This window comes from Eubalaena glacialis, chromosome 1 (genome assembly GCF_028564815.1).
Source record: "Eubalaena glacialis isolate mEubGla1 chromosome 1, mEubGla1.1.hap2.+ XY, whole genome shotgun sequence".
Classification (NCBI taxonomy): domain Eukaryota; kingdom Metazoa; phylum Chordata; class Mammalia; order Artiodactyla; family Balaenidae; genus Eubalaena; species Eubalaena glacialis.
Genome location: NC_083716.1, coordinates 55,900,948 through 55,919,787, shown reverse-complemented (window position 1 = coordinate 55,919,787; position 18,840 = coordinate 55,900,948). Strand labels below are relative to the sequence as shown.

At 42.5% G+C, this 18,840-nt stretch overlaps 1 protein-coding gene across 2 annotated transcripts; it reads left to right on the top strand.

Moving 5' to 3' along the window:
* Positions 1–229: 229 nt before the first annotated feature.
* On the top strand, positions 230–9,999 carry DYDC2 (DPY30 domain containing 2). Of its 2 annotated transcripts, none has more exons than XM_061196920.1 (4): positions 230–459; positions 5,351–5,498; positions 5,840–5,965; positions 8,896–9,999. In XM_061196920.1, the coding sequence occupies exons 2-4, from the start codon at positions 5,352–5,354 to the stop codon at positions 9,154–9,156; spliced, it is 534 nt and encodes a 177-aa protein (XP_061052903.1). In that variant the 5' UTR covers positions 230–459; position 5,351; the 3' UTR covers positions 9,157–9,999. The 2 variants fall into 2 exon arrangements, with proteins under 2 accessions (XP_061052903.1, XP_061052909.1); XM_061196926.1 differs by having other exon boundaries at positions 5,304–5,498.
* Positions 10,000–18,840: the final 8,841 nt, after the last annotated feature.

Genomic DNA, 18,840 nt, shown 5'->3' with positions numbered 1-18,840 from the left:
GGTGCCGGGTGGAGAGCAGGGAACACCGGGGTAGGTGAACAGAGACGTGCAACCTAGAGGCTGTGAGAAGGGGGCAGCCGAAAAGGGGAATCGAGCGAGCGGGGCCGGCAGGTGGGCGCACACTGGGAGAGAGAAAGGGCAGAGGGCTGGCCTGCGCGCGGAGGGGGGGGGGGGGGGGCGTGCGCGGGGGGGGGGCGGGGGGGGAGTAGCCGCAAAGACTACCTGCAGGTGAAGCCCCACAGCCTTACGCCAGAGGAGACTAGCTACCTGAGCGGCCTGGTATTTTCCCAACTTAGCACCTTTGCATTTGCTGGTGACTTCTGCTTGGTTCCTGTCCACTGAAAAAAATCGCACATCTGAGAGCTGTGAGTTCAGTTTTATTTGGGGACTTAACTGAGGACTCTAGCCCTGGAGACAGCTACTCTGACAACTCTGAGAAACTGCTTCTGCTTGAAAGAGGTAAGGGGGGAGGTCAACATATATGTGATTTTTGGAGAAGGGATACCTGCAATCAAACACATATCTAGGTAAAAGGTCACTGCTAGCCACCAGGCACAGATAGCTTAATTATTTTAGTGCTTTTCTAAGTATGGGAAGATGCAAGAAATTGGGTTTATAAAATTTTCTCCTGAAAATTTCTATTTGAAGGTCTGTTCTGTCAATTTTCCCGGAGAGCAGAGTTCCACATTCCTGATCTCCACCCTGAACTCCTTCCAGGGTGTGTTAGTGACTCAACAACTGCAGTGGCTAATGACTCAAGCCTAGTATAGCCAGCTGGCTGGGGACGTTCTTTAGTTGGCATTCCTTTCAGAACAAGCACAGGTACCCCCACCTCCAGGAAGCCTTCTAGCCTTTGCCATTTGCAGTCTTCCCTGGGCTAGTGGTTTGTGCACAGTCCTCAGCTAGCATTTCCCATGGTCTGTTTCAATTTATGTGGGGCAGTGCTGGGCAGGAGATGCCTCATTAACCATTAGTTGAGGTAATTAGTAAGTGCCAGCGTGGGCACTGACAAATGGAAGGGAGCATGAGCTCTTGCCTGGGCCCGCAAGCATCAGAGCCCTCACTGCTTAAGTCAAGAAATATTTGCTGAGCAAGTACTGAGTGCCCAGCACTAAGGATGTGGTGTGAACAAAGACAGTCCCTATACTTAGCACCCCGCTTACCGAGTGCAAGGCCATGAGCAAGGAGGTCCAGTATAAGCAGACCCTCAGAGGAGCCCTGGGAAACTGAAAAATAGCCCCTTCCTCACTGGTGAGTGTGGCCTGATTTGGTGGGGAGTGGGCTATAAAATGCATCCCTTTGGCTCCTCCCTCTCCAGGCTTCACATGGTGGCTCTTTTTTTCTGGCTCTGCTGTTTTCACATCAAGTCTTAGTGACGGTCAGGTCAGTGTATTTTGTTGAGACCATTGTTGAAAATGTGCAGATGCTTTCTCCAGAAGGGGTTTGCCACACCTACTGCAGTGTGGCCACCACCAAGGACCAGGCAGTGAAGAGGCTTCCTGGGAATGCAGAGTTGGTGATTCCGCCCTCTGGGAAGGGTAGTTCTACTGTGATAAAGGCAGAGGACATCTGTAACTGTGTGTCACCTGGGGATTTTGTTAAAATGCAGACTCTCAATCTGTAAGTCTGGGGTGGGACCTGAGAATCTGCATTTCAACAACCTCCAGGTGAAGCAGTGCCGCTGACAGTGGACCACACTTTGAGTAGAAGGGGTGTGGAAGATAGTTTATTCAGGTGCATTGGTTCAGGTGGGCCACAGATTGGCAGAAGGAGCCACCACACATCCCATGCCCACCCTCCACCATTACCCCAAACTTAGTGACTTTAAACACACATTTATTATCTTACAGTTTTTGAAGTTTGAAATCGAAGATGAATCTTACAGGGCTAAAACCAAAGTATCGGCAGGGCTGGCTCCTTCTGGAGGCTTTAGGAGAGTATCTATTTCCTTGCCTTTTCCACCTTGTAGAGGCTACCCACACTCCTTGGCTCATGGCCCTGAATCACATCACCTTTTCTCCCCCTGCTTCCATCACCACATCTCCTTCTACCCTGTCTGACTTTACTGTGTCCCTCTTATAAAGACCCTTGGATTACATTGTGCCTACCTGGATAATCCAGTAAAATTTCCCCCAAGCAAAATACTTAATTTAATCACATCTGCAAAGTCCCCTTTGCCATATAAGGTAACATATTTCATAGATTCCAGGTATTAGGATGTGGACACTTTGGAAAGTCATTATTCAGCCCTACCACACTGTATTTTCTAAGGACAAGGACATTTTCTTACTTACTCATATTTCAATTACCAAAACCAGGAATTTTAACCCTGATACAATTCTATTATGTAATCTACAATTCACATTCAGTTTTTCCAGCAACGTCCTTTACAGAATTCTATTTTCTGTTCCAGATCCAACCCAGGATCATGTGTTGCATGTAGTTGTGATGGCTGTTTAGGCTCCTTTGATCTGGACTGGGGCCTCATCTTTTGTTTGTTTTGTTTGTTTTTTTTATATTTTGGCCTCACCGCACAGCTTGCAGATCTCAGTTCCCCGACCAGGGATCAAACCCAGGCCACAGCAGGGACAGCACAGCACCGAATACTAACCACTAGGCCACCAGGGAACTCCTGGCCTCATCTTTTTTTGTCTTTCATGATCTTGACGTTTTTAAGAGTACAGGCCAGCTGTAGACTGTCTCTCAATTTGGCTTTGTTTGATGTTTCCTCAATCAGATTCTAGTTTTGCATTTGGAGCAGGAATCTACAGAAATGTATTATGTCCTACTAAGAAGTGCATCGCATCAGGAGACACATGATGTTATTTTGTCCCTTTATTGGTGATGTTTACTTTGATCAATTGGTTAACATAGTGTCGGCCAGGTTTCACCACTGTAAAGTTTCTATGTTTACTTTGGAATTAATCCATAATTTGTGGGGAGAAACTTTGAGAATATATATAAATATCCTATTCCTTGTCAAATATTCACCAAGTTTTAGTGCTCGTTGATAGCTGCTTCAGTTATACTGTGATGGTTTCAAAATGTTTCTTTAACTCCATTATTCTTTCCACATTTTTTAGTTGGCATTCTACTTTAAGAAAGAACTTACCTGCTCTCCCATTCACTTGTTTATTCCTACATGGACTCATGGATTCTTATTTTACTCAATTGGTTATAATCCATTACAGTCATTATTAATTTTGGAGGCCAAATTGCCCCAGATTTGGCTAGTAGCAGCCCCTTCAAGCTGGCTCCTGTGTCCCCAACCATTTTATTTTTTAGCATTTCCTTTCTGGGACAACAAAACATTCCAGGGTTATTAGACATTTCCTGCCCTGATCTTGGAATTAGTCATTTCTCCAAGGAACCTTGATTCTTTTTAAGTGGTGAAGCCTATTTAAAAGCAAATTCTAATGGAATATTACTCAGCCATAAAAAGAACGAAATTGAGTTATTTGCAGTGAGGTGGATGGACCTAGAGACTGTCATACAGAGTGAAGTTAAGTCAGAAAGAGAAAAACAAATACCATATGCTAACACACATGTATGGGATCTAAAAAAAAAAGGTTCTGAAGAACCTAGGGGCAGGACAGGAATAAAGACGCAGACGTAGAGAATGGACTTGAGGACACAGGGAGGGGGAAGGGTAAGCTGGGACGAAGTGAGAGAGTGGCATGGACATATATACACTACCAAATGTAAAATAGATAGCTAGTGGGAAGCAGCCACATAGCACAGGGAGATCAGCTCGGTGCTTTGTGACCACCTAGAGGGGTGGGATAGGGAGGGTGGGAGGGAGGGAGATGCGAGAGGGAGGAGATATGGGGATATATGTATATGTATAGCTGATTCACTTTGTTATAAAGCAGAAACTAACACACCATTGTAAAGCAATTACACTCCAATAAAGATGTTAAAAATAAATAAATAAAAGCAAATTCTGTGGGGAAGGGATGGATTGGGAGTTTGGAGTTAGCAGATGCAAGCTGTTATATATAGAATGGATAAACAACAAGGTCCTACTGTATAGCACAGGGAACTATATTCGATATCCTGTGATAAACCATAATGGAAAAGAACATAAAGAAGAATACATATATATGTATAACTGAATCACTTTGCCATACATCAGAGATTAACACAACATTGTAAATCAACTATGCCTCAATTTTTTTAAAAAAGCAAATTCTGTGTGTTCATTGCTACTGAGGTGTTTTTGCTTCTAGGCGTTTGCAGTGGAAAGAGCTGGGAATTTTTTTTCCTGTATTCGTATCTATCTATCTATCTATCTTTCCCTTCTTAAACTGAAAAATGCCTCCAGAAAATGTTAGGAATTGATCTAAGCCTTTATTGTTCACTTTATTATTAGCTCTTTTGGCGTTAAAATATGTCAGCTTCAGGAACATGGAGATGTTCAGGAATAGGCTAGGTGCTAGGCCATTTCATGTCGCAATCTTCCACTGTAACAGCTAATATTTATTAAACATTTACTACGTGCCAGGCTATGTGCTTCATATGTATTTATTATCTCTTTTAATCCTCACAATTATGAGACACATATTTTTGTTATTCTGTTCCACAGATCAGGAAACTGAGGCTCAGAGAGACTTAGTAAGTTGCTGAAGATCACACAGCTAATAAAAAGCAGAGCCAGGACTGGAACTTGGTCTGTCTGATCTCAAATTCTACATTCCTACTGCTACACTACACCTCCACTCCTAACTTATGGTTTAACTCAGGCTTCATTCCCTCCAATTCATGACATCTGATTAAGAGTAAATCCAGGGGCTCAACTCAACCTAAAGTAGTTTCTTGCTTAAGCAATAGAAAATGGAATAGTTTCTAGCTACAGTGCTGGGCATTCTCCCTCCCTCTCCTCAGGGCTTCTCAGTGGTCCGTTGTGAAATAGATAAGCCTGTCTTATCTATGTCACAGATGACTGTAGCTCCCAACCTCACAATAGTGCAGCTTGCTGGGTGCTCAGAGCCCCTCCTGGGCCCTCCTGCCTGCTCAGTTATTTCCTCCCTACTCAAGGGTAGAGTCGTGTAGTGGAGGCCTTAGCCACTTTTAAGCACCAATCCACCAAGCTCCTCTCAGGCCTGATGAGCCCTGGGACCTATTTACTGACCTGGGAGAGCTGGAGAGCTTTAGAAAAAAGTCCATTTGAATGTAAGAGCTATTGGCAAGTACCTATGTATTTATTGGTTCTTTTGGGAAGGATGGGCTCCAGAAACATCTCATGTTTGTCCTGAAATGAATCTGCGTTGGTTAGAATGTGTCTATTTTTTATGTCCAATTAGATTTGTAAAATAGTGTGACCCTGTTTGACGTTTTCCAAACCCACCAGGATGGAAACCGAATACCTGAAGAGGTGCTTTGGAAATTGCCTGGCCCAGGCGCTGGCAGAGGTGGCAAAGGTTCAGCCCAGTGACCCCATAGAGTACCTGGCTCACTGGCTTTACCATTACAAGAAAATGGCGATAGCAAAAGAAAAGGTGTGTGTGTGCACTGGGTCGACTTGGGGAGGGCTTTCAGCTTTCCCAGAGGAATTTGAAATCCAAGGCACCACTCTGGAGCTGGCCTGGGGAGTGTCATGGTTTATTCCACTTTTGAGGATGGCTTAGGCCCAGATAACCCTGAAGTATAGTGAGTCTGGGGGCTGAAGAGAGAATCCAACTCAGAGGGGTTGTGGGGTTGGTGGGTTTGGAGATACTAGCAGGTTGAAACTAGTTAGTTACAGGAGCAAAGTCAGGAGGCCTGAAGGGCCCGGGGCCTGTCCTGGGAGGGTCCCTGCTTCTGAGGACTGACCTTATTCCACTCTGTCATATCGCCCCAGGATAGGCAAGATAAGATCCAGCTGCAGGAAGAATATGAAAATAGCCTCAAAGAAACCAGAGTGACAGAAATGCTGATGCAAGAAGAGTGTGAGAGTCAACACAAGTGTGAAAAGTGTCATCCCGTGGTGGGTACCAGGAAATCTGCAAGACAGCTGAACCACAGTGCAAAGTGCACTGAGGCTCCCAAAGCCTACTTTTCCCTCCATATTCATATGTTTGTATGTAAATCAATCTTATTGACAATCCTTGTCAATAAAATCCTTGTAATGAACAAAGAAAATGCTTAAAGGCAATTCCATTTTTGATGTCAGGGAATAAATTACATGTTACTGGTTTAAAAAATCAGATTTTAAGAAAAATCTAATGTGTCACTTGGAACAAATATATTTCCGTACAAGATCCTTTGAATCCTTTTCAAAAATTACTCAATATTTTTCAGAAACCAAATATGGTTTCTAGTATATACTTCAGGTATATTATTTAATTTATTATATACTATTTACTTAAGTATTTAATTTAATATATGCTATTTATTTATGTATCAAGCCACAGATGTCTCCTCTGTGTTGCTCTAATAGCGGTCATGAATTATTAACTTAGAATAGTTGGAAACAACTGTGTATTCATTCGTCTGACAAGCATATCTTTTATCCCGCACAATTTTTGCCACAGTCTTCTGAAAAACACCTTGTGTCATTTTGTGCTTTCTGCAAAGTGCATGACACCTGGAGAGTGAATTCACTTATTGAACTTGATATCTGGCATCTTTTTAACTATCACTCTGTCCTGTGCATGAAAATCTTTAATGTAGTCCTATACAATTTACTAGCTTTTGCTAGTTTCAAAGCCAACTTTGATGAAGACATGAAAATATTAAGCTTATGTACATTTATATCAATATTCTCAGATTTCCTCATAATTAATAGATTTATATTTTTAAGTCTGGATGTTTTATAAATAAATCAAAAGAAAGATAGTTTCCTACTACAGTCTGAAAATAGTAGTTGAAGGAACTCTCCCTCAGGAACAGTTCATTATTGGAACAGTTGTTGGGAGATGATAGAATTGAGATCATTAAGCAAAAGTTGTCGTTGTCACCTTGATGCCCACTCTAATCCTTTTCTAACACCATGCTTCACTGTTAATAGAAATAGAAATATATAAGGCAGGGAAAGACTCCCAAAACTCTACCCTGGTTTTATGATGCCTTTGTTAAAGAACACCTCGCTCACATCAACGTTTTGAATTGTCCCTTTGTGTTACACTCAGGAGGTTTTATACCCTGAAGCAGTATTTCTTAGCAAGATTCAGATGAGTAAAAGGTTTGCTGTTCTTTTGCCACGTGTGAGACAATCGGCGATTGTAAGGGAAGATGGGAAACGAGAGCCAGCCTGATGCCTGCACTATGTGCAAGTTCTCAGCTTTAGGAAAGAGTTCATGTGCAAATTGTGGTTATGGAAATCGATTCCCTTTGTTAGAAGGAAATAAAGAGAACCCGACAGTGATGTAAAACAAAGCTTATTGCTTACATGGCAAGGGAGAGCCACATCATCCAAGTGCAAGTTGCTCTCCTAGTATAAATAGAAAGAGCTAGATAAAGGGCAAAGAGGTGGAGGTACATCAAATAAGATGAGATTCTAAGTTCTGGTTTCTTGTTGGCTCAAGGTGAATAGCAAATTATTCCTTGCTACTGTCATCTTTAGATTTCATCACCAGAGCTGTAAAACTTATCTGAAATAGGCCCAGGATAGGTTGCATAGGATTTCAGCAGGCCTGCTGATTTAGCTGATGGGCTTTTACGCCTATACTAAAAGCTTTGCAAGATTTTCCTTAATATCTTAAAACCATCATTGCTTTTAGTACCCCAGATTGAATATGCTGGTCCAGTGGACGTGTCAAAAGCGGAGTAGAAACAGAGCACTATGTGTGGTAGAGATCATACCTAATTATGGGAATCAAGAAGAGACTCACAGAGGAGATAACATTTGAGTCAGACCTAAAAGAAAGCTGGCAAAAGTTGCCCTTGTATTAATTTCTCTTCATTAAGCAGAGGCAGCTTTGAGTAAGTAAACCATTATTCTGTTTCTAAGTCTGAAAGCAATCCCTGTGATATAAAGATCTGAGCCATACAGATGTTTTAGAAATAAGTTTTTATGGAAACAATACATAGGTTTGCTGCATAGATTCATAGCACTTTGGAGTTAGAAGGTCTTAGAGATCATGTGGGCAAGTACTCCACAGAGCTCGCTGCAGTGCCCCACAGGGTCCACTGTTGAGTGGACAGTGGACAAAGATGGGGGTAGAGATGGCCAGTAGAGCTCAAGCTCCAAGCTTCCTACCTCACCAGGGACTGCAATTACATGGATGCTTGATATCATCTCATAGGTCACTGAGACTGCATTCATTTTTTCCATCTTTTTTCCTCTGTGCTTCAGTTTGGATAATTTCCATTGATCTGTGTTCAAGTTAACTGATACGTTCTCCTGCAATGTCCAATCCTATTTAGGAATTCAATGAATTTTTTTCATTTCAGATATTTTCTCAATTCTAGAATTTCTATCTGGTTCCTTTCTATAATTTCCATTTTCTCTGCTGATATACCCTATCTTTTCACTCATTATGGCCATTTTTCTCCTTTCAATTTTAAAAAATATTTATAATCACTGTTTTACGTTCTTGTCTGCCAGTCTCATCATCTTTGTCATTTTGAGGTCTCTTTCTATTAAATACTTTTTCTCTAGATTATGGTTCACATTTTCCTACTTCTTCACATGTCTAGTAATTATTACCTGTATGCTAAACATTGTAGATGATACTTTATAGGGCATCTAGATTGTGTAGTTTTCCTTTAAAAGGTGTTGAATTTTGTTCTGTCAGGCAGTTAAATTATTGGTGAATTATCTTGATCCAATCAGATTTGTTTTATGCTTTGCTGGATTAGGTCTTTTTCAGTTTTGTTCAGTCTTGGGCATGAAAATAGCAATATTGTATTCTTGCCATGCCCAGTATGTTTAGTCTCTGCTAATGACTTTTTTCTCTTCTGTTTTCTATTTAGCCACTGATATCTGTAGCAAGTTCCACAAAGAAGACCATGTTTATGCAGGAGAACACAAAACCCCTTGAGAAGGAAGCCCTGAAGCAGGAATCCCTGCCAGGAACTTCCAGTATGATTCCAGGAATGCCTCAACAGATTCATTCCTCAGAGCCATCTGTCCAGGTTGACTGGAACATTGAAACTCCACAAGACATAAATTACCAGGCTTTTCAGCATGAAATTGCTCCTGAAATGCATCCTGGCTCCAAATCTCCTCCCTAGGTTATAGAAGGTGGATGATTCTAATTATGCTTCTCTCAAAGCTGCAAGCTGAGAAAATGGCCAGCTAGAAGAGCTCTTACTTGAAGATGATTAACTATGTGGATTAAACCAAGATATGAGAGGCTGTGGAAGGAGGTGTCTGCAGGGACTCTCCAGCCCAAGACCTGTCCTGATAGCCATGAAAACCCCTTAATCATGTGAAGATTTGAACTACTTATAGGATAAAATAACTCATAATAAGGATTTAAAATAAGTAACCAGGGCCTCCCTGGTGGCGCAGTGGTTAAGAATCTGCCTGCCAATGCGGGGGACACAGGTTCGAGCCCTGGTCCAGGAAGATCCCACATGCCATGGAGCAACTAAGCCTGTGCACCACAACTACTGAGCCTGTGCTCTAGGGCCCGTGTGCCACAACTTCGAGCCTGCGCTCTGGAGCCCATGAGCCACATCTACTGAGCCCACGTGCCACAGCTACTGAAGCCCGTGTGCCAAGAGCCCATGCTCCGCAACAAGAGAAGCCACAACAATGAGAAGCCCGCGCACCGCAACGAAGAGTAGCTCCCGTTTGCCACAACTAGAGAAAGCCCGCACGCAGCAACGAAGACCCAACACAACCTAAATAAATAAATAAAATACATTTATAAAAAAAAAAAAATAAGTAACCAAACTGATGAGACTTTTTCCTTTTGTTTTATCATATTTTTGGAGACTAGATAGTGAAAACACATCCATCTCATGCGTTCATATCTTAACTTTAGCTGAATTTTGCAATCAGGCCTCTTGGAGTGTTTACACATGTCCTTATTTTTGAAACAGCTCCAATGACAGTAAAAGTTAAAAGTTTGACTTTTTTTTTCAATTATTTTCTATCTGTATTCATTCAAATATCATCTATATGCTGATGACTTGAGATTTATATCCTTAATCAAGATTTCCTTGAACTTGACTGCCTGTTTGACATTTCTACTTGGATAACCAATGGACATCTCAAACCTAACTACAGTTGACGCTTGAACAACACAGGGCTTAATCCACATATAACTTATAGTTGGCCATCCATACCCGAGGTTCCTCCATACCCTCGGATTCAACCAACCACTGACTGTATAGTACTGTAGTATTTACTATTGAAAAATATCCGCATATAAGTGGACCTGTGCAGTTTGAACCCATGTTGTTCAAGGGTCAACTGCAATCCAAATGGAATCCCTTATATCCTCCCTGAATCAGTTTCTACCATTTTTAAAAATTTGCTCAGTCAAAACTCGTGGTGCCATCCTTGGCTCTACTCTTTTTTTGTTAGCCCTAAATCTGGTCTGTTGGCTTTCCATTTAAAATAAAGACAGAATTCAACCACTTGAATGCCTAAGCCACAATCATCTTTTGCCTAAATTATTACAATAGCCTGTTAACTGAACTCCCTTCTTCTGCCCTTGAGCTTTCTAGTCTATCCTCAACTTTAAAGTCAGGATGATCTTGGTAAAACATTAAGTCAGATCATGTCTAATAAGCAGCTTCCCATCTCAGTCACAGAAACATTTAAGGCCCCTACCATGACCTACCAGACTATAAGAGTGATTCCCCACCACCTTTTTACTCTCCGTATTGTTCTCTCCATGCCAGCTATGCCAACCTCCTGTTCTTCAAACATGCCAGACATGGTTCAATCTCAGAACTTTTGCTTTCTCTTCTCTCCACTTGGAAAGCTCCCATCTCCCCACACCCCTGGATTTCTGCAGATTCTCTTGTGGAATGAAAGAAACCTCAGCCAAAGTTGGAGTTGGGACAGGACTGTAGGGGGAGCTCTCATGCCCCTCCATGCATCACCAATTGCTCCAAGTAGGAAGAGACAAAATTTGCCTACATCTCCAACTGAAGTGCCTCTACTTAACTATCCAGCAGGGGGAATAAAACTTCTCTCCACCCAGTGGCAGCCCAGCCAGTAAGAGACTGTAGTAGCACAACCAATGAGAAGCCTCCATACTTTTGGACTCCCAGCTTCCTCCAATGGGCTCTTTGATTATCACAGCCCCTCCCAATTCCCCCCTTTTCTCTATAAAAGCAAGTTACCTTTCCTTCTTCTCTGGATTTGCTTATGATCTGAATTGCAATTCCTCTGCTATTGCCTAATAAATACTGTTTCTGGTAAAATAACTGTCTATTCTGTTATTAAAGTGGACACTCTCTTCATTTAGCTCTTCACTCAAAAAGTTGCCTTTTCAATGAGGCCTTTTCAGCCATCCAATCTACATTTCCTATATATACATGCTATTTGTACTGCAACCCACAACATTTCACGCCCTCTTCCCTGTCAGTCCCCCTCAGGAGAATGTGAGCTCCATGAGGGCAGGGATTTTGTCTGTTTACTTTGGTATCTCCAGCACCTAAAAGAGTGTCCAGTGCACAAGAAGTGGCCAGTAAATATTTGCTGAATAAGTAAATGAATGAACTTATATAAGGGCTCGCAACTCCTAGCAGACATGTGAAAATGACGAGCTAGCCAGTTTTGATTGGCACAAGGGTTAGGTTGCAATTCCAGACCCCTGACCCATTCCACTAGCTCAGGATTGGCTACATAATATGCAGGGCCCAATGCGAAATGAAAATGTGGGCTGCCTCGATCAAAATTATGTACTTCAAGATGATGACAGCGGAGCATTAAACCAAGTGCGCGGCCTTTCCAAATTCAGGTCCTGTGTGACTGTACAGGTTGCACGCTCATGAAGCTGGCCCTGCTGCAGCAAGCGCTGCCGCCCACATGGAATATCTATGACAAGGGCTTGTCTTCCCCAACCATGTGTTTAGGCCTTAGGATGGGCAGATCAAGTGTATCAAAGATCACACTACTACCATCTTCAGGGTGAAATCTCCCCCGGCCTTCCCCCACACTCACACACATAAATCAATCCAAGGCTGCTACATGCAGTACCCTACACGTGCCAAGCTTAAGGGAAATGCTCAGAACTTTGGAATGCACATCCTCTCTGTCTCATGGGTGTGGATGGCTAGCCCAGGTCTCTCCTGAGATGGAAATGCACTCTCCTCAGAAACTGGTGCTTATAATTAATCAGAACTCTTGGAGCCTGTGGAAAACCATACAGTCATGCTGACAATCAGAAAGAATAAACAATACGTGTAAAAACAGCCCTTCTCAAGCCTTAATGTGCATACGAATCACCTGGGGAGCTTGTTAAATGTCGCTGATTCTGATTTACTAGATTCAGGGGGGATCTGAGACTCTGCATTTCCAACAGTTTTCTCCACTATGCCCAAGCTGTCTGTCCAAAGACCACACTTAGAGTAGTCAAATGCTAGAGCAGACTCTCACAACCTTAGCACTACTGACATTTTGGACATTCTTTGTTGTAATGAGCTGTTTTGTATGTTGTAAGATGTTAGTAGCATTCAGGATGCTACTAGAGAAATGCAAATCAAAACTACAATGAGGTATTACTTCACACTGGTCAGAATGGCCATTATCAGAAAGTCTACAAATAATAAATGCCAGAGAGGGTGTGGAGAAAAAGGAACCCTCCTACACTGTCGGTGGGAATGTAAATTGGTGCAGCCACTATAGAGAACAGTATGAAAGTTCCTTAAAAAACTAAAAATAGAGTTACCATATGATCCAGCAATTCCACTCCTGGGCATACATCAGGAAAAGATGAAAACTCTAATTTGAAAAGATACATGCACCCCAGTGTTCATAGCAGCACTATTTATAATAGCCAAGACATGGAAGCAACCTAAATGTCCAATGACAGATGAATGGATAAAGAAGATGTGGTGTGTATATATATATATATATATATATATACACTCACACACAGTGGAATATTACTCAGCCATAAAAAAGAATGAAATAATGCCAGTTGCAGCAACATGGATGGACCTAGAGATTAAGTGAAGTTAAGTCAGATAGAGAAAGACAAATATCAGATGATATCACTTATATGTGGAATCTCAAATATGACCCAGGGGCTTCCCTGGTGGCACAGCGGTTAAGAATCCGCCTGCCAACACAGGGAACATGGGTTCGAGCCCTGGTCCGGGAAGATCCCACATGCCACAGAGCAACTAAGCCTGTGTGCCACAACTACTGAGCCCACGTGCCACAACTACTGAAGCCCATGCACCTAGAGCTGTGTTCTGCAACAAGAGAAGCCACTGCAATGAGAAGCCCGTGCACCACAACGAAGACTAGCCCCCGCTCACCGCAACTAGAGAAAGCCCGCGTGCAGCAACTAAGACCCAACGCAGCCAAAAATAAATAAATAAAATAACTAAATTTAAAAAATAAAAAATAAAGAAAAATAAATAAATAAAATATGACCCAAATGAACTTATTTACGAAACATAAACAGACTCACAGACATAGAAAACAAACTTACAGTTACCAAAAGGGAAAGTGGTGGGAGGGATAAATTAAGAGCTTGGGATTAACAGATACACACTACTATATATAAAATAGATAAACAACAAGGTCCTACTGTATAACACAGGGACCTATATTCAGTATCTTGTAATAACCTATAATGTGAAAGAATCAGAGAGATATATATATACATATATATATATTTGAATCACTTTGCTGCACAGAAACTAATACAACATTGTAAATCAACTACACTTCAATTAAAAAAAAAAAAAGATGCCAGTAGTACACACACATATACCCCAGTTTAAAAATCAAAAATGTCCCCAGACACTGACAAATGTCCCCTGGGGGTCGGGTGACCCATGATCCCAGTTTACCTGGGACTGGAAGGTTTCCAAGGACACAGACTTTCAGTGCTAAAGTCAGGAAAGACCTAGGCAAACTTGGACTGTTGGTCACCCCACCTGGGAGACAAAATTGCCTCCATTTGAGAACCACTGTGCTAGAGGAAAGTGAAATCTTCCAACGCAGGTTACAGTAGCCATTTTCTTTTATAAAAAATGGGGGAGGGGCTTCCCTGGTGGCGCAGTGGTTGAGAATCTGCCTGCCAATGCAGGGGACACGGGTTCGAGCCCTGGTCTGGGAAGATCCCACATGCCGCGGAGCAGCTAGGCCCGTGAGCCACAATTACTGAGCCTGCGCGTCTGGAGCCTGTGCTCCGCAACAAGAGAGGCCGCGATAGTGAGAGGCCCGCGCACCGCGATGAAGAGTGGCCCCCACTTGCCACAACTAGAGAAAGCCCTCGCACAGAAACGAAGACCCAACACAGCCATAAATAAATAAATAAATAAAATTTTTTTAAAAATGGGGGAAGCAGGGGAATTCCCTGGCAGTCCAGTGGTTATGACTGGGCGCTTTCACTGCCAAGGGCCCAGGTTCAATCCCTGGTCGGGGAAGTAAGATCCCACAAGCTGTGCCATGTGGCCAAAAAAAAAAAAAAAAAAAAAAAAAAAAGGTAGAGTGGGGTTGGGAGGAACAAACCATTCATGGGCAAAGAAATGTGAAATACTATAATTTGTATAACTGATTCCTCATTTACTTCAGGTAGTTCCTGTGGTAATGAAAAGGCAACGTGTTTTCTTTTTCTTTTTTTTCTACCTGAGATGCAAGAACATTTTATTTTTTTTAAAAAAATGTAGGGCTTCCCTGGTGGTGCAGTGGTTAGGAATCCACCTGCCAGTGCAGGGGACATGGGTTCTAGCCCTGGTCTGGGAAGATCCCACATGCTGCGGAGCAACTAAGCCCGTGCGCCACAACTTCGAGCCTGCGCTCTGGAGCCCACGAGCCACAACTACTGAGCCCACGTGCCACAACTACTGAAGGCCGCGCACCTGGAGCCCGTGCTCCGCAACAAGAGAAGCCACAGCAATGAGAAGCCCGTGCACCACAATGAAGAGTAGTCCCCGCTCACCGCAACTAGAGAAAACCCGCGTGCAGCAACTAAGACCCAACACAGCAAAAAATAAAATAAATAAATAAACAAATTTATTAAAAAAAGAAAAAAGAATTGCCTCCTTCTAAAATAAAAATAAATAAATAAGTGTAAAAATGATTAGACCTACTGGTTCCTAGTGAAAAAGTATTAAATCCTAGGTCAGGGATGGGTTATAGGACTAGATCTCAGTTATGGGTTATAGGAAAAGGGCCTCAGGCATGGACTCAACACCTTCAGGATGTTGTGGCCACACAGCAAGAAGGTATGAAAAGGTTTATTACTCACGTAATGAGGCTTTCAGGCTTCCCAAAACAGGTTTGAAAATGGCTTAAGACAGCTAGGAAAGGAGACCGGCTTGGGGTTTGTATTGTGTTTAGGGGAGGGGCCCAGGTAGGAGCTACCATACATGGGGAGGGGCTTGTGTGGTTTGAAACTCCTGCTGTGCCAAAGTTGGGAGCACCTGAGCTTATCAGCTGGCCCGGATGATGCCAGGCACAAGGAGAAGAGAAAGAGTTGAAGCCAAAAGCTGTCAGAAGTCGAACATCAAAATATGGAGCCAGGGATTTCCCTGGTGGCACAGTGGTCAAGAATCCGCCTGCCAATGAAGGGAATACGGGTTCGAGCCCTGGTCCGGGAAGATCCCACATGCTGCGAAGTAGCTAAACCCATGTGCCACAACTACTGAGCCTGCGCTCTAGAGCCCGCGAGCCACAGCTACGGAAGCCCGCGAGCCTAGAGCCTGTGCTCCGCAACAAGAGAAGGCACCGCAATGAGAAGCAGGCGCACCTCAACGAAGAGTAGTCCCCCGCTCGCTGCAACTGAAGAAAGCCCACGAGCAGCAACGAAGACCCAACGCAGCCAAAAAATAAATAAATAAATAAATTTACTAAAAAAAAAAAAAAAAAGGAGACAGACTCCACTACAGAGGGCAACCCTGGGAAACTTTGAGTGACCTTGACCCGCTCCATCTTTAGTAATGCACTCCAGGCATGTGCTGAGGTCATTGCATCTAATTTGCACCTGGTGGGAAGGCATGCAGCCAGACTTTCCAGAGTAGCTGAAAAAGGTCAAGGAATCCCAAAACCCCACACAGAGCAAACAGCTTTGTAGAAGACCCAGTGGACTCCTTGGTGGATCTGCAGCACCTCAGTGGGAAGGTGAAGTCCAGGTAGCTTGTCCTCCATCTGGGAGCTGCTGTCTCCTGGACATCACAATCTGTGTGAGGGAAGTGTAACCTTTGCCTGCTTTAAAGGATTCCATGCTTTTTTGCCTTTGTTACATTATTTGGCCCCAATTTTGGATTATATCACTGGGCGGTGATAATTTAATCAATCACTACCAATGTTCTTTACATTGACTTTTTTGTTGTTGTTTTATTACTAAAAAATTGTTACAGTGAACTTTCTTGTACACGTATCTGAGTAAATCTCCACTGATATATCTATGGATTGCTAAATCAAAAAAATTTGCATTTGGGGGGCAAAAGACAGGAATAAATAGACATTTCAGCAAAGAGGATGGACACATGACAAATAAGCACATGAACATATGTTCAACATCAGTAACTATTAGGGAAATGCAAATTAAAATCACAGTGATATCACTACACATATGTCATAATGGCTAAAGTTAAAAGATAATGACAATACCAAATGTCAATGGCGAGGATGAGGAGAAACCAGATCACTCATACTTTGCTGGTGGGAATGTAAAGTGATACAGTTACTCTGGAAAATAGTTTAGCAGTTTCTTATGAAACTAAGCATATAATTAATTGCCATACAACCCAGCAATTGTACTCTTGGGCACATATCCCAGAAAAATTAAAACTTATGTTTACATACAAACCTTATGTGAGTGTTTATAAAAGCTTTATTCATAATAGGCAAAAACTGGAAATAACCCAAGTGTTCTTCAGTGGGTGAATAGTTAAACCAACTGTGGTACATTCATATCATGGAATATTACTCAGCAGTAAAAAGGAGCGAAATATTGATACATGAACAACTTGGATGAATCTGAAGGAAATTATGCTAAGTGTTTTTACATGCTATAGGAATCCACTTATATAACATTCTTGAAATGACAAAATTACAGAGATGCAGACTAGATTAATGATTGCCAAGGCTTAGGGACAGGGGTTGGGGAAGGAGGGAGATGGATGTGGTTATAAAAGGGCAACAAGAGGAATTCTTGTGATGATAGAACTGTTTCATATTTTGATTGTGGTGATGGATACACAAAGCTACATATCTGAAAAAAATTGCTTAGAATTAAACACACACATATACAAATAAGTACAAGTAAACAGGGGAAATCTGAACCAGACTGGTAAATTGTACGAATGTCAGTATCATAGTAGTTCCACAGTTTTGCAAGGTGTTACCATTTGTACATGAGATCTCTCTATATTATTTCATACAACTGCATGTAAATCTATAATTATCTCAAAATTAAAAGTTTAAAATTTTTAAAGTTGTAAAATTCTTACCTTATGTACAGTCCATTTTCAAACATCCTCAATTATCCCCATAACGTATTTTAACTTTTACTTATTTATAAGTGTTTATTTTTAAAATAAACTTTTATTTTTAATTGCAGTCAATTTTGCCAAGTTTTCATCTGGAAAATCTAGACTAATTTACACTCCTACATGAAAATGGCCATTTCTTTATACTCTTGCTACACTGAGCTAGTTATTTTTTTTTTTTTTTTTTTGGTTGTGCTGGGTCTTAGTTACAGCAGGTGGGTCCCTTAGTTGCGGCAGGCGGGCTCCTTAGTTGTGGCTCCAGGCTGAGCTAGTTAATTTACTTTTATTTTCTGCCAATCATACATGAAAAATAGTAAAGTTCTTTATGTATATTCTGGATACTAAACCCTTATCAGATATATGTTTTGCAAACACATACTGTTATTATCCCCATTTTACCAGTGAAGAAGCTGAGGCACAAAGACATTAGGTAGCCTGCCTGAGCCCGTGTGGCTAGGAGGGGGAGAGCCAGTGTTCAAATCCCAACCTTTTGGTTCCAAAGGGAGGGCTTGAACTCACTCACCAACACTGTCCTCAGAAGAGCAGGCTCAGAAACAAAGGGTTAAGGGCACTTGGCTCAGAAGCCTCATCCTCTCCCAGCTGAGATGGCTCTACCCTGCAGTCCAGGACAGACCAAGTCATGACTGGTTACCGGACTCTCACAGGCTTTCCCGGGGCTAGCCTGGCCCAGGGGTTGAAAATGGCAAAGTGAAATGACCAAGCCCTCTCCCCTCCGACGCAGGGCAATGCTTGGAGGTCACTGCCAGGGCTTGTGCTGCCCCCTTCTGATGCACACGTTCTTTCTAAAGGGAGCTGAATGCCTTCACTCAGGTTCTAGTCTTTCTCGCTTCTCCCTCTAAGCTTACATTATGTGTCTCACCTCTGACCAGGCTTGCTTTGCTCTTGCTGAGCACCTGACAAGCAACTGAAGAAAGACTCTCTTATTTTCCTCACCCTCTAGTTCTTGTGGTTGGCAGCTTTCTTCACTTATCCTGTCTATCGATCAAGAGCAGCTGTGATGGACAGAAGCAGTAAGGGATTCAGTGTTGAGTGCATGGGAAACGTTCAATGACCACAGTAACGGGCCAGTGCAGGGAGAGATGACGGCATAAACAAAGGCAGGTGAACGACACCACAAAGAGCATTTCAGAGCAGGAGAAGGGCACGTGCAAAGGCACGAAGACAGGAGTGAAGACTCTCTGAAGCATAAGCAGGGTGTGTGTGAGGAACTGCCAGAGAGGCTCAGGGTGCAGGGAAAGGGCTGGATCTGAGAGGAATCTA

Bases quoted from the DNA above. Each gene is read 5' to 3' on its own strand.
- DYDC2 (XM_061196920.1), top strand. From the start codon at position 5,352: ATGGAAACCGAATACCTGAAGAGGTGCTTTGGAAATTGCCTGGCCCAG. The intron at 5,499-5,839 runs GTGTGTGTGTGC...ATATCGCCCCAG, and splicing joins TGGCGATAGCAAAAGAAAAG to GATAGGCAAGATAAGATCCA. The intron at 5,966-8,895 runs GTGGGTACCAGG...TTTTCTATTTAG, and splicing joins GTGAAAAGTGTCATCCCGTG to CCACTGATATCTGTAGCAAG.